At 40.7% G+C, this 18,400-nt stretch overlaps 1 protein-coding gene across 3 annotated transcripts in view; it reads right to left on the reverse strand.

Moving 5' to 3' along the window:
• PARVB (parvin beta) overlaps window positions 1-18,400 on the reverse strand; it is a 67,799-nt gene that overhangs the window by 22,539 nt on the left and 26,860 nt on the right. For all 3 annotated transcript variants that reach the window (XM_074153135.1, XM_074153221.1, XM_074153313.1), the window contains 4 exons: window positions 16,380-16,450; window positions 7,226-7,328; window positions 3,676-3,816; window positions 2,705-2,820 (listed from right to left, as the gene is read on the reverse strand). In XM_074153135.1, coding sequence (XP_074009236.1) covers window positions 2,705-2,820; window positions 3,676-3,816; window positions 7,226-7,328; window positions 16,380-16,450 — 431 coding nt within the window. The remainder of the gene's footprint in view (window positions 1-2,704; window positions 2,821-3,675; window positions 3,817-7,225; window positions 7,329-16,379; window positions 16,451-18,400) is intronic.

Here is an 18,400-nt window from a genome sequence, read left to right on the forward strand (position 1 = left end):
ATCTTGACAGATACTTTCCATGTAGCACAGTGCTGTCACAGTATTATCTCATTTTATGGAGCAGGATACTAAAAATTACAGAAGAAAAAGCCCACAAACATTTACACAAACTAATAAGGTATTCTGCATTGCTCTGGGATGGGCTATGGAAATGCACACAACTTCATTAAGCAGTAACTTGCTAAACCAGTATGACTCTCTTATTTCCATAGCACAAAACCAGCCCATCTGGGCAAGAAGCACCTCATGCATCTGCACAGTGTGAGGACAGCTCAACAAAGTTGATAATGATAATCCTAAGTGCCAAAGTCACTCATGAAAGCGAGATTTAACCAGTTTTGAAAATTTCAGTGTGGGTGTGTTCTTGCACAATACTCCCACAATATCTTGCAAGGTTTTCTTGCTGCGGGGTCAATTCTGCAAAGTTTACAAAGTCTCAGAGGTTTTATGTTAAAAACGAGGGTTTATGTTATCTTATGTTAATTGTGATCTAGTTTGACAGAACCCTAATCATTATTGGGATCTGTAATCATTTAACAATAACTTGATAATTATAATAATAATCATCCTAGTAATAATTTTTTTTACTCTGTTTAGGAACAATATTAACCTCCTTACCCTTCCTCTGCTTGTCATTAGTATAACAAAGGCTAAATAAAATCCATTTAAAGAGATGTGTGTTACTGGATCAGCACATATTTTTAGACTAGGTTATGGACACTGCACTACAAAAATTCAGTTTACCAAACTATAAGGCAAAAGCTATTGTTCCAGAAGAAACATGCTTCAGTTTATGCTGCGCCTTGCTTTCCACTTAAATAAACAAAGCTGAAGAGTTGCAAGCTTTTCCTAGCAGTGGGATAGGGGGGCTGAAACAAGCCTCCTGTTGCATGGGGCCAGCTGAGGTAGGCTCACAGCCAGCAGTTGCCATAACCATCTCCAGGGCTCCAGGCTCTAGGTCCAAGAGCAAGAATTTACAGCCTCTCAGGCTTAAATTAACTCTCACTGTACCATTGCTCTGACACCTTCAGGAACTCCCTTGGGGATACAGGAGTTGCTCTTTTTCTCTTTCTTTCCTTTGTTTCTGTCAGGATTTATTTCATCCTGTCTTCACCTCAGCCTTCTCTAGTCTCAAGATGCAGGGACTATGGTGAACCAGATGCTCTCAGCAGCTGTTCTCTCTGTATCACTCCAACAGGAAAAGGTGTGAAAACACCTTCTCCACAGCCTTCCCTTTGCTACAGAGGAGGAGGGTCCTAAAGCTTGAACTAAGGACAAGGAAAAGGAGGCTCTACCTCTTTACCCAACGTTTTTTTCTGACATCAGTTACAGAAGACACTTCACTGTACTGGGTAGAAGGAGATTTCTAGCATCTGGGTGTCAGAGGACTGTTTACCACCTTATATTTGTGTTTTCCTCCTTATCTTTCCAAGACAGTCAAAAGAAATTTTAAAATAAATTAGTCTCCTATTTACATTCATGTTACTTTATACCTAGCTCACCGTTGTTAAAGCGAAAGAACTACAGCAGCCTGAAAGCAGTTCAAAATCACCTCTTAAAGATAATACATACGTTTACTGTGAGCCAGGAAGTATCCATCAATTACTCATTTACATCACACCCTGTACCTCTAGAGCATTCAGGTAGGCAGCCTGGAAAATGTCATTATGTAAACGTAAAGCAAAATGAGGCTTGCCTCATCAACCACCATGCAATTGCATCTGGTAAGGGGATCCGCATTTGCAAAACAGTCTGAGATCACTTTATCTTATTGATAGAAAACCTGCTATAGACTGACAGCTCCAACAGTAAATGGCACATATAGAAAGCACTTCCACAGCCCGCTGCCAGCAGCCGAGCCTGCCTTGCAACAACGGTGCTGAGCACCACAGCACACAGCCACGGCGTGATCGGAGTGCCAGCTGGAACAGCTCTGCCTGGTGTTTCAACAGCTGCTGAGAAAAGCTGGCTTCGCGTGCTACAGACTGTACTGCCACAGGAGCTTCAGCTGGGATAGAAGGCAAGATAAAAAGCAAGAGTGCATCTGCTCTGAAAGTAGAGTCTTTGTAGAGTGAAAGGAAATGGTCAACACCAAGCAGAGAAAGGAATAACCAGAGCATTATCTAGGGCAGGAGGGAAGAAGTCAGGGTTCCTCAGGTCAGATCTCTTCTGCATATCTAAGGAAAGCTAACAAAAACACAAGGCTGTGAAAGAAACGATGAAAGTCCATTAGCATGCCAAGGAAAACAACATGTCTAAGTCTGCATAATAAGTCACTGGGGAAAAATATCATCAGAAACAGGCTTCCCAGACTAGGGAGACTCTACGTGCTGAAACTCCTTTCTGTGCTGTTTGTGTTTCAATGGCCTCTCTACCAAAAATGTATGGCAAAAAGACATTTACTGAAGTGCCAGAAATTACAGACACAACTCTTTCTTATATGAAATCCCATCACGTGTTTTTAGCTTCATATTGCAATAGTAAATGGTGGTCCCAAACACATTAAAGATACGATGTTCTCAGGATCCCATTTAAGCATAACAAAAATGCATTCCCAGGACTGGGACTCACTAAACAACTTGGGCAAGAACTTTATAAATGACAAGAGATCAGGGGGCAACAGATGGGAGCAGCCTAGTACTGCAAAATCAGACTGAGAAACAATGATTTTTCTGATCAGTTTCCCTTCTGAGTTCATACTCACCCGTACAACTACCACTTGTATAGACACATGTTCAGGCAGTCGAATGGGAGCCCGGAAATGCATTGCCAAAGCTACCAGAAGGTGAAGAATGGAAATCAGATTCTTGCCATGGATGGCTGCAAGGAACAAGGAAAATGAAGCAAATAAAAGAATACTGAGGCTTTATTTTAAGCAAACAGCTCTGGAAAAAAGGCAAGGGAAAGGCAGTGAAAAATACCATTAGGGAAAACAGTTTTTTTTAGTTTTTAAACTTCTTCCTCTTTTTCCTAAATTAACAAGGCCTACAAAATAATTTTACAGGTAGCAAAGCCTAGGTTCAGCCCTCCTTTAAGTTACATGCCTAACTTAGGAGTCCAAACACTTCAGCTCCCTCTCTAATCAATGAAGACAGGCAGACTCAATCACCTGCCTTCCACTGTACTAGAGAATTCTACTTCTAGCAGACTTCCAAGTGTTAACACAAACTTTCCTGGCTGGAGGAGATGAACCCCACCCAGTACCTAGGTGAAGGGACTTCTCAAATTCCATTCTCACTTTTAGATTGTAGCAGGCCATGCTTGAACAGAAGGGACTTTATGCTTAGCCTGTCAGAAGCTGCATCCTCCATCCACTCTTACTGTGGTGGCCCGAAGGATTACACCACCCTCTAGTACCTTGAATGATTTACACATTTCTTATATATGTAGGGATTCAAATTCAGGAAGCAAACAAAAAACTTTCTAATGAAAGCATATCCTTAAAGGAACAAATTACTTCAATTATTCCAGGGTTATGTATATCTGTCCTTAAACAAAAACCACAGAAGAAGGCACCAGATACAACCCATACATGGACGTGGCAACACCCTCTATGTACATATATAAATAATTAAAAAAAAAACCCACTGCATCACAGAGAATATGATCAACCTATTGATTATCATATCCTCCTTGCCCGTGAAGCTGAGACAGAAAGCATAACAGAGTCCTTACAGTCAACGTTCCACTTGATTGTCCAGCCATGGGGTCGGAGTAAATCATGGACAGCTTCCAGGACCGTCTGCAACTTTTGTTTCTGTCCAATTTCAGATTGCGTCACTTCTGCCACGTTCAGTTTACGGTCAGCCAATTTTTCTGTATTTGAAGAAAAGAACAACAGAAAGACCAGGGAAACCCAGATTAAATAAGGCCCTAGGTGGGAATAACAAGCACAGAGCACTGGGCAGAGATGGACTCTGCTAGAATTTTTCCAAAGGAATGATTTTCCTCAGAAAGCAAAATAGCCGAAAGCAAAGCTTTCATCAAAGTGTGTCAGTTCCAACAAAACCTGTGACAGAAAACTGGTAAGGTCAGGCAGAACATGCTTGTCAATGAGGTGTCAAAATATATAACAACTTTCAGATAGGCACCAAGTTAGTAAAAATATTCATTATACCTCCCATTTTCTTTCACTCCTGAAAAGCATTTGGCACAACACAGCCTTCACTACACCAAGAATCTGAACAGGTTTAATGGGTTTTTCTAACAACAAGTTAATTTAGAACAAGAAAGGGGATATACTGTGTGACCATTTACTTAAGTTTGATAAGCTTTATTTCAGGTTAGCTGAGGTATGAACTGAAGCTAAAGCAAACTTTGCCTCCTCAAACCATCAAGTCAGAGACTCATATGACCCACAGATTTATACCAGCTTAGTGGAACTAATTTAAAGTAATAAATAAGTTGGTACAATCTTGTCATGTTATGGGATTGTCACATCATGGTTGATTGCTTCCAAAAATGAAGTAATGTAGGAAATTTTGTAAAATGCCATGACTAAAATTTGAATTCTGTTTCTGTAATATAATTTAATTCTTTGTTGCTGAAGTCATAGACAAGTCATTCCTCTCTTCCTCTGCATTGTGGCCCTTGCCAAAGATGCAGGAGCTGAATTTCTCTAAAAAAGAAAAAAAAAAAGAAGAAGAAAGAGAGTTAAGAAAGGTGGGGTGGAATCCTCCAGGCACCTGAAAAATGGGTACAGCTGATCTCTTTTCTTCCTCCACCCTGGGGAAAAAAAAAATGGTCAAACTCACTCTGCTCCTGGGACTAGGAGGTCAGAACTGGTTGAACATATTCCAATCACATATTATTATCCCAGTCTTTAAAAACAAACAAAAAAATAAATACATACTTCACCAAAACTGTTTTCAAAAAATGGGATGGACTTCAACTCCAAAGATTGTTTCAGAAACAATTTCAGAGTTGTCAAAACCTATTATTCCAATAATGGAAATATTTCTGCTCTCAATTCAAGAGTATGTTTCTTCTTGACATTTTACCTAGCTGAAGATATCTCTCATCTGTTTTTTAAAAAGTGACAGAAATACAAAAGTACTTTAACAATCCAAACAGAAGAGACTTGCAGGTTATCTACTCACAAATACTTTGAGCATTTTGACTGTTTCTATCCATCAACGGTAGGAAATTTTTATCAGTATCTGAATAATATTAATGGGAAAAATGTTCTTTAGCCAAGGTGTCTTTTTGAAACTGACTACCAAAACATGCAAATAGTATTTTAAATTATTTTAGATGTTTTTTTTAAAAGTTATACTACAAAATTCATTTTTTGGTCATGTGTTCTCTATTGTTCATCTGTTCCCAGGAAAGCTGCCAATCAGCAAGTAGAAATTTCCTTTCACCCCGACACCATGTGTACCAAGCCACTCCAGCCTCTGAGTGGCACTACTTGCACCTCGATAAAATTAACTAAATGAGGAACTCCACTTCAATCAGACAGCCATTTGTTAACCTCTTACTCCAAACTGCTTCAAAACAAACCCACCAACAAGCCATTGTCTTTCACCCTTTTTTTGTGCGTGTCTGCCTCTCAAGACAGATCCGCTTGAAACATCTCTCACACACAAGGAATAATAACTAATACTTGAAGTTTAATGACCGTACTTTATTACTCCTTTCCTGGAGGCACCAGAGAAGAAGACTTGCACAACAAAGGGCTGACTTTAATTCTGAGGCCTCCAGCACCAGGAGCACCAGCGCAAGCATGACATGCTTTGCCCCTTGCATCAATGAGACAGCACGGAGATGGGTGGATTCAGTAACATAAGTCTTGCTGAAGAAACCAAGACATCACTGAACACAACACAAGATTGTGGCTCAGTTGTGATAGCTTCGGGTCGGGGGAAAAGCATATGCTCTCCAGCCAGAGGTCCAACAGGAAAAAAAAAAAAAAATGAGGAAAAAACAGTCCAGTTAAAGTCTCAGGCTGCAAGATATACATGTCCACCCTTCCTCCTGTAAGATATGCTAAGTCCAACTGAGCTACTTATGTATGTATGTACAACTAAACACTTTCTAAATGTCTGCAAGGCCTGAGGGTGGAACCATGGCCTCCACAGGAAGCATACAAAATCAGTGATACCTATGACAAAATGGCTACAGTGAAATGCACTACCACTTGCTGAAAGAGCAGTGGCTATCCGTTAAGAAGTACATCTGTGTTCACACAAGTACTTCCCAGGTAAAATTAACTCTACACCCCTGCTCCACATCATGTCTGGAGGGTCCCAGCTGCGGTCTCACCAAGCAGCGTTAAAAGCACTCACTTTATCCCTCAAGTTATTTTTGAGGAGTTTTAATAGCACACAAAGTTAATTGTTGTTAACCAATTTTAAAAGCTTGTGAATGTTCACCAAAACACTGCAGACCTGTTATTTAAGGGGCGTATGCAGAAAATTCGGTACGCAGCATCCATGAGCACCAGTGGAACTAGCACCATTAGGTCCTCTTGCCCGCCTCTGACATACGTCGCACATCCCAGCCCACTCTTGAAAACACGTCCTAAGTAAACCGAGAGCAGTCGGACTATCTGTCTCCAAGAAACCAAGAAACAGTGTGGGTTTACAATGGAACTTGAAGCTTCAAGTCTCTTTGTTTGTTAAAAGCACCTCCATAAATCACCGTGCCATCATAAGGTTTCCTCCATTGCGCCTCTTGCCTGAACACACACATTGCAAAGATGTAAGGGGGTTGCAAAATCACAATTACTTAACTGAGTGTATCGTTCCATGAATCACTCACACGTAAGTGCACATTATAAGTATGTGCCTGCTGCTATGCATTCTCTTTTTCTCATTTTTTTCCCCCCTAAAAGTAATTCTATCAGGACCTCAATAAAGCTCTCAGCCCAAAAGCTTTCAGAAGCAAACTATACAGACAAAATTTTGGACCACATAGCTTCTGCTTGGTCCCCCACTGTAAACACGAATCTCTTCACCTTTTTTCTGCCACATTTTTTAGCTGCCTGGACTATACTTAGTCCATGAAACAGGTACCTAGGAATCATCTGGATTTCCTCCTCTTTCAGCAGACAGTCTGAGAAGAACAGATGGAGACGCTGACACTGTAGCGATCAGTGAAAAAAACCATATCCCTGGTGAGATGGTGAGTTACTGCACAGACCTGCTGCTGTCTGCAGCTTTGGAAGAGATTAACTTTGGGCCCCTTCCAGTCTTTGGGGGAGCCTCCTCTTGTGTGAACTCACCTAGCAGCTTTTGCAGCACCTGCCCATCATAAAGGTCCTCTTCAAGCTGTTTGACAATGATTCTCTCCTCCACCAGCACATCGTTAATCCAGTCAATTAGAACCTGAAAGTACAGAAAAAAAAGAGGCAAACGTCTAAAAACTACTGAAATATGTTCCTTCCATTCAAGGCAGTAATCAGGAATATAAAACAGAGCAAGAGAAACTGTATTTATGTATTTCCAAGTTACAGAGAAATAACAGGCAAAGAGATGCTTTTGCTCTATTGTTTTTAATTCAGGTGTTGCAGCAGGGCAATTTTAGTGCCTTCTACTTTTCCTCATTAAATTGTCTCCTCATTGCACCAATTCTAAAGTGAGTAGCAACTAGCAGCCCTACAACAATAACCTTTGCTAGTATCTATGCTCCCCACGTCCCCAAAATCATGTCTTACCTGTTTTATGTGAACAGCATACTGGCCAATAGATGACAAAAGTCCCACACTCCCACCACGATCTCCACCCTGAATAGATGTGAGTGGTGTGCCGGAAAGAAGAGCTCCAGAGGGGAAAAAGTGAATGCTCCTACCAACAGGAGCTAAACAGACCCACTAGCTAGATCCCTGCCATTAGCAATAGGACAAGACATTTTGTCTTAAGCTATTGCAGAATACAGAAGCCTGGAACTAAAATTTTGGTCAAATGGGCCTGATAACCATTCTACAATGTACATAATAGTGCCCATATGCTGACTACCATAACTATAAAAATCATTCAATCACCTGCAAAACAGGAACGAACATAAAGAACCTTCGAAAAGAAAAGGAACTGAGTTAAGTTTTCCAGGTGCCAAAGATAATAATTTCCAAACAGTTACAGGAAAAACAGCCTTGACCATTTGAATTTGGCAGTAGTGCTTTCCTCCAATTTATTATTTGGAAAATTAAATAACTTTCACAAAAAATAATACAGTTCTGTGGGAAGAGACACAATGTTAAATCCTGCTAAATCCTTGATGTTATAAGAGGAGAAGACTATTGCCAATCATAGACACGCAAAATCCATTAACTTGAGCCACCTAGAGCAATGAGCCTCATTTAAAAATTCTGCAGCTTTTAATTTGCTTCATATAAAATTCTGGATTCTTTAAATTCACTTTCTGATTAGATCCCATACTACCTCTTCTTGACAGTCATGATGGCTAAGAAAGTTTGGGGGGTTTAATATACAAGAGATTGTGAACAAAAGCAAATAAAATATAGACGGGCTTGCAATGGAAAACACCCACCTTAGCAATTCTAGGAAACACAAGTATTTGAATATGTTGGTCACAAGGACATTTAAGTAATTCAGCCTGGCTACTGAAGTTCATTGAACCTACCAACCTCAAGTAAGTTTTGCTAGGCTGAGTGTCCACAAAGAAGTTTACAATCCAAACATGAAATACTAGTGCTTCACGTGCCTCTAATCTATACCTTTAGTACTTCCAAAGCTTGCTGAAAATGTGCAGGGCTGCAACTCAGCTCTAAAAATACTGTAAGTGGCAAATTTTAGGTGAGTGATACTGGCAACCAGTCAATTCATGGAAAGCAAGGATCAGCATCAATGCTCACACATATAAATCACTTTTGCCCTCTAAGCTGCCCACACGGATGAAAAAATCTCAATAATAAAAATTACTCCTCTATAGAATTTTATTTCAAAATAAAGCTTTTCTGATAAGTTATTCACTAGTCAATTATCAGCAAGGTACATCAAAAGTGGACTTCTCTAGAGCAGGTAAAGGAAAAGCGGAGGTGACATTTGAAGACAGATGTGGATATACAAGGATGTGCTCTGCACCACTATCATTGCCCCACTGCTCCCCTGTGACCTTGCAGGAACCTCATCTACCACTTGAGACATTCCCTCTATCAGATGGCCTCTGCTGTGCAGCTACAGCTACCACCACTATTCCAACACATGCCACCAAGTTGTTTCACGCTCTCACATCCTCCTAATGCCGTTTGTTGGGCAGGAGGATCATACTTCCCCTGCTTCATGCTCCCCTCCTGCAACACCTTCATGGCTTACTTTGCCAATAAGTTGACAATCGCACTTCTGCTTGACCAGCCCAGCCTGCTGGCCCAGTGGCTGCCCCTGGCACTTGGGGTCCTAGATTGAAAAGGGGTATTGCAGCACCGTGCCCTGGCAGGTACAGTCATCCTCTCACTTTGGCTGTGGTCACAGGAGCAATGCTGGGAAGCCTGCCTCCTAAAACATGCTCCAACATGCCCTGGAAACCATCTTGCTTTTATGTCACGCATGATACACGTCACACATGGGCAGAGAAAAATGTCAAGACAATTGCTCTTCCCGCGTTTCACCCTCTAGCAGTTCTCAGGATACCTCTTCAGCAGCTTCTGGATGAGATAAACTCTTCCTGGCCCATCCTTCTCCTCTAGAATTAAAGCTAGGTTTTTCCAAAAAATCATAATATGTCAGCTATAGTCTGGCATATGGCATCAAACCTTTGGATTTCTTTTGAAAATCCCAACCAAAATTAGCTCATCAGAGATCACAGACAGCAAAAGTTACATGCAGGAAGATGCAACCTAAATAAAACAATTAACAAAGCTCTGCTCCGCAGGTGGAGAACCATGACCACATTTGGAGAGAAAAATCCCATCAGCTATTCATGTCTCTTTCAATCTTCTTCAGGGGACAGAAGGACATTTATGATTAAGGACTGGAAAGAGACATTACATAAGTTAGCAAATGATTACCACAGCTGGAAGACAATGAGAAGAGGGATACCATCTTTCACCTCAAAAACTCTTCACTAGTGAGGCAGAAAAGTGAGTCCTAAGTAACAAGATACTTTCTTGTCCCAGTTCATCTGGAAAGAGATTTTCAAAGCCTGTCAATAAGGTGACTGCCCTATTCCAAAAGAATACAAGTTTGGCACACACAGACATCAACAGAAAAACAACCGAAGAAATCAAAGTCATAGAAGATTTAGGTCTTCCCTGAGATTAACATCGCAGACTATCAAATATTATTTGGAGTTCAGCTGAAATTATCATTTGATAATCAGATCTCTTTACAGTCCCTATAGGAAGAGGCCAGATTTCCAAAAGGCCTCAGAAGCTTTGTTAAAGAAAGACTCAGGATGCTAAACTATTTGAAACCATTAATAAACAGTTTATTTTGTCTGTCCTGTGGTGAATGGTATTGAAGTCAGAATCTAGAAAATACCAAGGAATTAAAAAGGAAAGTCTAGAAGTACCTTCTAACGTAGGAACCAACATCCCATTTCCAAGAGCGTAGATGAACAGGAATCACAAAGTGGCTTAGGGTACAGGGTGTTAAAAAAGGGAAATACACTGGGTACTAATTAAATGTTTCAGAGAAATTTAGCAGAAAAACTTTTGTCAAAAAAGTACATGAGATACAAATTAAACAAGGTCTAGCCATAGCTATTATTTTAATAGTTCAGCATTTGAATGAAATAAAAATATCCCAAATAACATTCTAACCTCTTTAGTATTCAGACTACAAATCCAGCTCTCTTAGAAAACAAATGAATTTGCAATTTATATTTAAGAAGAAAAAAATCCAACTGTTTTTTGGTTGGTTTTTTTTAACAGCCCTAGAAGACTGGCAAGTGCTGTAATTAAAAAACAAACCAACCCAAAAAATCTGCTGTCCCACCTCTTGCTTTTCTTATTGTGTCTTAATTAGGTGCCTGGAAAAATCTTTCTGCACAGATTTTTTTTTTTTTTTTTTTTTAACTTTTACGAGGGAAATAAAGCACCATATTCCTTATTGAAATGACAAACATGCAGAAATACTTTCTGACTCTCTGCTCACAGAAAGTCAGCTCTCCGGTTCTTTGTAGTTTCTCCTTCATGCAAACACAAAAGCAGAAGATATTCAATAAGCTGAATGTCTAAAAATTTAAACCATTTGACACAGGCACAGAGTACTTGGTGGGAAGCAGACAGAAGGTGCAGACAAAGAGCTTTTCCTGTGCATGAAATATGTTTAACTTCGATCTGTCTGGTCTCACGCTCCTCTACCTGTTCCTTCACTTCTGTGCCTGCTCTTCATACATCTGAATTTCAATATTGCCTTTTAAGCTTGGGCTACATTTGCTGCATTAAATAACGGGTGTCAGAGAAACACTGCAGGTCTGAGGAAGTGTTTTATTGCAAAGCCTGTTCTCCCACTGTCAGCCCCAACACCATGCCCCTCCTTACACGCAAGGGCTGGTGAGGCCATCGCAAGATCCCACATGTAGCTAATGATCTTCAGTGCATCCGAAACTCATCTTCGTGTTCAGGTACATGGAAATATTTGTTGGGTCACTTAATATGTCACACCTTCATTAAAAGCTGCTTTTCTACAATCTTTGGGATTAGCAGCATGATTTTAAAACTTTAATACAATGTCCCCATGTCTCAAAACCATGCCTGCCCTTCCATGCATATCCATTCTCATATAAAACATCTCTGAACTGCATCAAATGCTCAGACACATGCAGTTGTAGTTGTAAAATTTCCAGCAGTGCTTTGAATTCTGACATAGCCGTTTATCATACCATTTTTAGGATAAATGCATACATCTGGTTAAACGAGCCATGTTGCATTACTAAACACTGGGCAGAAAACTGAAATTCGCCACGAGGCAGACAGCCGAAACAAGAGAGTGCTGGAAATCTAGAAAGTAAAATGAAGTTTGCCTGGCTGATTGGGTTTTTTCAGTTCATGCCAGATGGGGTTTTACATCAAACTTCACCAGCTCGGTGAAGTATTTTTGTTCTGCAGGCTGGCTGCTCCCATGGCAGTGGGGCACATTCAGAGTTAATCTTCAGAGTTCAAGGGCATAAGGACCCCACGGTCACCACCACTATACAGTAATGAACAAAACGAAAAACAAGACAAAATACATGAGCACATCTGGCACGATGGAAAAACAGGAAGCCCAGTCACCAAAACCAGCAAAGAAAGAAAACCCTGATTTCAATGACCCTTTCTCCCACCCTCAACTTCTGGGAGAATTAGGAAGCAGAGATCAAAGGGATGAAAGCTTAACTGGCCTCAGGGTTGAGCATGGAAATTAATATTAAAAAAATCATATTCAGGCCTGGAAACTATTGACTGAGCACAAAGCACTGGCAGCCTGTAAACAAAGAGAAGGCTGCTCGTTCCCAAAAGCAGATCGTGGAGCATTTAGGAAGCACAGTTTCATCTGCTCACATGTGAAACCTTATCGAAAGGACAGTGGCTTCATTTTGGTTTTCTCTTCACTACACTGAATTTAAAACGGCCATAAAATTAGACATGGAAAAAAGGTGATAATTTCTAGGACAGTGAATGATTTTCTACAAATGAGAATGTTTACTCACTTCAGGCAGTATCTATCATCTAGAGCAGCAGTGTTCGGATCTGTAATAAGTTTAGATGAGGCTTTAAAGGCTAAAAGTTGTTGTGGTATCAGCCGATCTTAGAGAAGTCTTTGCAGGGAGGGAAAGCGTCTTGTAACCGTGACTCACTGCCTTTTGTCAAGGCAAGGCACTTTCAGATGGCACCCAATTCTTGCAAGCTGCTGTTCTAAAATTTTGGATTCAATTAGTAGAAGCTCTTCTTCATCCTTCTCCTACCGAAATACATGAGAAAACGCTAGGAAATCTGCCACTTATGTGAAATATTAAATTATCTTTTCCAAGTCTCTGACTCAATTCCTACAGCCTATTAACTCTAATTATGATTAGGATGACAACCAGCAATGAATCTTTTGAAACTTTTACCCTTCAGCCATATCTGAACCAGAAGAGAAAAGAAAGATTCCTTCCACCTTTACACACAATACACAAAGAAACACACATGAAAAAGGAAAGCACACGTAGATCAGCACACACCTCCTTTTATATATATATATATATATGTATTTTTTTTTTTAAAGTATTCAAAAGAGAGCTAGAAGAACCCCCAAACACTTTTTACAATTAGCAACATGAAGCAACTAAGGGAACTTTAAGTATTCATGGAAACTGAATTTTAAACAGATTCACAATAGCATATAGACTAGAAACCTGACTCTCAGGTACACAAGAGGAAACAACAGGTCAGAGGACACACCTCTCTATTCCATCACAAAACGGCCTAAACTTACAATTCAAACGCTTACTTTAAGCTAGCTGTGCACTTGTCACTTGGGAAATACTGGGCAATGAGTAAAAGAAGCTCACGCATTTCAGGCACCAGAAATAGAGTATTTTGTGAATAAATTATTTTTATATATATATAAATAAAATTATAATTCATCTCTCTTTCCCTGATCTGAATTTTCAGCTTTAGGTCTGTTCAGCCCTGTACCAAACTGGGTTTGGTTACACACAGAGCAAATGAAGTGAGGAAAAAACGGCTGCTGGACACAGAGGAAACTTAGTTGAACACTTCATATTGACTATTTTTTGAATACCATTAGTGATGGTAACAACCAACACTCTGAGGCATAATTCTAGTTCCTGATGATTTTCATATGTGCAAGAGGACTTAAAGCAGGTATTTTAGCATCCCCAACTAAGCAGCCTTCAACAAGGGGATTCATTGTATGTTCACTTCAGTAGGAGTGAGGGATGAGGCTTTCTGTTGGTTTTTTTTTTCTGTCAGTCTCTCTCTGTTACCACAATGCTATACAATCTGTCTCTCCAGAGTTACAACAGCTCTGTCAAAATCATCTCCAAACGCTCACATGAGCTTGTGCTGATCGATCCACTACGCATGTAATTCCTATGGCATGAGGCTAGCAGAAATTAAAACAACATTTTGTGGAGACAAAGAGATATTAAAGCAGTGTCAGCAACAGATATCTCTGCTGCTTCTTTGCACTGAGATCCATTTGCCCAACCACACGTAACCGACAGAACAGAAACACTCAAAATCAATGATGGCAAACCATTGGCACATCTAACTCTGGTGTTGAAAGAGATTTGGGCTGGCACCAATGAAACCAAGTCATACTGCCAAGTTTCAAAAGGCATGAGGCTCTGTTGCCGCTATTGACACGTTCCTCTCCCAGGGGAAAAGAGAGAGAACCATTTTGAACTATAAAAACCTCCATCTATTCAACTCCTCACTCCTTGCTGGCCCGTGGAGATCTTTCATTTCAAGCTCTGTTGGGCAGGCAGGCTTTTCTGCTGGCTGCTGCTGTACAGCACTTAGCACAGCTGATTCTCATCCAGCACTGGGGTTCTTGGAAAATATCATTAAACACTGAAGAACAGAAAACAAGGAATAAATTGCTCCTTTTTTTGGATTACCCAAACTCTGTGGCATCAAATAGGTTTTGCCAACATCATTCAAACCTCTCCCTTCCTCACAGATTCACACCAACACAGCGTTAAGTATTTCTCTAGCTGAAGCTCTGTAAAAGCTCTCAACTGCTGAGAAGTATGCAAATGATTAGCAATTACCTAAATTACATCATTTTCAAGTAGGCACTCTATAGGACACATCTCTCCTCCGGGGATGATCCCAAGGAAATGGTCCCCAGTTACATGCTGTAATAGTTGCTGTTCAACTGGTAATACGTTACCCTCTCTTCGTGCAAGCGTAAACTGGCGTAGTGAACCACAGCCTGATTCTGCGATGCGCTGTAAGCACTCACACACATTCTCAAGTGCTGCCCTAGCCCTGATTTCCATTTCTCCTGAAGGTTTTCAGGTTTTTAAACTGCAAAATATAACCTTGCTAGACTACAACATCCAGGGAAGACTCACCAACTCACATTAAATTCAACAGCAAAATTCCCAATTTAAAAGCAATTCTGATCAAGTCTCCTGCATCACAGAGTGCATCTGGTTCCTTCACTGCAATTACTCAGCTGAATTATTCATGATAATATCACTGCTCCCCTGCCAAAGAAACCACAGTACATTTTTAAAAGAGGGGTGCAAGACCATTGTACATTTTGAGAGAATTAATGGATTTAGGTATTACAATTTAAAACCACAATGTATTCCAGGTGAATTAGAATAACAAAGTGAAATGAGCACAGCTCCTTGCTAAACTCGGGTTTATGTAGTTTTATAATACTAAACATGTTATTGCTAGTGTTAAAAATAAAGCACTGAGCTTGTTTAAAGACATACCAGGTGAGCAGTTTGCTGAGGCATTCTGTGAAGCATATGCATGCAGCTAGGTGCACAAGGTTTCCTGAAAGGAATGTGCCACAGCTCAACCCCCTATCTGGAGACAGTATACACTACTCAAAGTCTTCAGACCCACCCAGCTACAGCTGCATTGTTGTTTCTAACAAAAATAATTAAAAAAAATAATTTTAAAGTAATAAAGAGGAAGCGTAACACAAGCACAAGTGTTTGGATCTCTTTTGGAAAGAGATCACATTTGTTCAGAACTGTCAGCCCTTCTCTCCCTGCACAAACTTTCACTGTTAACATCAATGACACCGCATAGGAAAGATTCTCCTAAACACTAATTCCTCAAGATCAAATCCTTCACCATGAGCACTGCTGAGGCAGAAAGCCACACCTCACATCAGCACAGTTGGGAACATGATTATGAACACCTTGGGCAGGTGTCTCCAGTGACAATTACAGATTCAGGACAATCTTGCCCCTGCCACAGGACACAGGAAAACTGAGGACTTTTCTTCTTTAAAAAAAAGAAAATCAACAGACTATAGGCCAAAAAAAAAAAAAAAAACCAACCTCAGTTTTAACTGTCCTATAACACCAGAGGTCTTCTTGTTGTCCCCCACTATGCCCTTGCTCATTTCAGTCCCACTCTTTCCTCTCCTGAAATCTCACTAGTGCTTTCCAAAGCTCCTTCCCTGTTTTCACAGACAGAAGGAACCTAGGTTTACACGCAGCGACTGCAGGCAGATTCAAGCTAAGCACTGATCCTCGCTGTGATAATCACAAGGACATAAATGGACAATGGAGCTTTACTCCACAATGGATCTTTACCCCATAATTACCATGAGCATTCCAACATTCAGCCTTTTCTTGTTTCTCTTGTTGCTTTTAGCCTTACCGCGTTGATAACCTCAGATTTCACAAATATACTTCAGTAACAAGATGTATTCCCCAACTGTGTTGTTGGTAATCAGCCTGTAAATGACTCCAGCTCACTAGTTAAATTGAAGAAGGACAAAATAGTGATTTCTTACCTTGATCAGTTCTTTGAACTTGGGATCTTCTTTTGAGTTAGGATCAATCATAGTGCGTTCTTCATTCTCCTCTGTCCAAGTAAAATGGGAAACTTTAGTTAGATCCACTTCAAATGTACACTGCTGAAACACTGCAACAATTTCTAACCATGAAGTGGCCTGTCAGCTGACAAAGAAATGACAGTGCCTAGTCATCATCTAAGCAAGGGAATATCTGATGATCAAGGTGTTAGGCATTTTTAGAGATGTGCAGTAATGTAACACAGCCCTAACTTCCCTAAAATGCGATTATTTCCACTGACCTTCCCCAACCCAGACCCGCAGAATACATCAGGAAGATCACTGTCCTCTATACCCTGCAGAGAATGTTAACATTAACACGCCAAAAAGTGTAGTCAACTACTTCTCTCCCTCTCCTCAATTTGTATTAAATTTCTATTTGAAAACACCTGTCCCAAATGACACCATCCTGAAGAGCAAAGCAAGCTTATGGCACTACGCTCAGTGCAACCGCTGAGACTTGGGCCGACAGTTTGTGCCTCTGCTCTCTGGTTCCCTGAAACCTGGTCACACACGCGGCCCCAAGTGCATGAACTCCTTAACCTCTGGTTAAGCTGGAGAATGAAAACTACCCCAATTTATATCAGTTGTACTTGCACATGAGAGAAGAACATAAAATAAATTTCTGCTGTTGCTGTGAGGTGGAGAGATGTGAGAAATGCTCTCCAATAGTCAGCAGGACAACCACAAGAGGCATGAACATAAAGGTTATTTTTTAGAAGGGATGATTTGATACAGAAATGTTGGTAGCAGAATCAACTTGAGCTCAGTAAGGCTGACAACCAGCCAGCCTTGGACAGAATTATCTTCACAACAGCACACAGGGACACATGCATCATGTGCATGTTTATATGTTACCATAGATATGGACACCGGTATTTAGGAAGCAGCTGGAGCAAGTCTTATATTTTACATTCTGGTGCTTGCTTTCAAGTAGCACACCTCTCCCTACACTCTTCATTTGAGCTCCTCTAGTAACAAAGTGGTAGCTGTGATCTAGGTTAGATCTGTTCCCTTCAGTGGAGAGCAAACCCTGGCTACTGCGTAACAGGGACACAAGGATGGGCGACAGTGTCACAGCTACATGAGGGGATCCACATCTCTTCAGCTAAATAAATTATTCATAGACCCCATGAATTTATATTTAGCTGAGTCTAGACATGCCATACAGAGTCCCATTTTCTTACTGATTTCTCAATTCCTTCCAACATGACAACGAAGGTGGTGTTTCGGTATGACTGCTGGTCAGGCCATTGCCGCACTGCACAGAGGAACCCTTTCCAACAATGACCAACCTACAGCAACTTCCTATTGCAGTGCCGGACTCCACTGCTCTCACACGGGAACCATGACACTCGCACATCCTAGACACGAGACAGATACCTTAGACTTCACTCAGACATTTGGGTTCAGTATTTTCCAGGGCCCCTGACCTTTATTAAAAAAAAAAAAAGACCGTGCTCTCTGAGCGTACTTGACAAATCTCTACAAACTTAGGAAAAAAACTGAATTATTTTGCTGCTTTTCCCTCCCACCCTGTTCCTTTACTTCCTCATTATACCCTGGGGTGATTCAGCTCAGTCAGTAGAGCATCTGTCATTCATTCAGTGGTCAGTCCAGCCCAAACCACAACAGGCAGTCTAGTCATAAGGAAGTGGCACCCACTACACACCCAAAATATCGCTAACTGAAACCCTGAACAAGATTTGACCCATAATGATATATGATCCACCAAAGAACTTTGCCTAAGGTTCACCGGTGGTCATGTCTTTGCATGACAGGCCTTCAGGAGCGGTCTTGCATCTTCTGAAGTCATGCACACCTTTACTGGTAGCCAGAAGAAATCACTGGAGACGCTCCTGATCCACAGATATACAGACAGCAATCAATACTTTGACCACATCTCAGAACAGCACTTTGCATTTCCTACCATTCTTCTAATCAGAAAAGCTAAATGACTA

Source organism: Numenius arquata, chromosome 1, assembly GCF_964106895.1.
Source record: "Numenius arquata chromosome 1, bNumArq3.hap1.1, whole genome shotgun sequence".
Lineage (NCBI taxonomy): Eukaryota > Metazoa > Chordata > Aves > Charadriiformes > Scolopacidae > Numenius > Numenius arquata.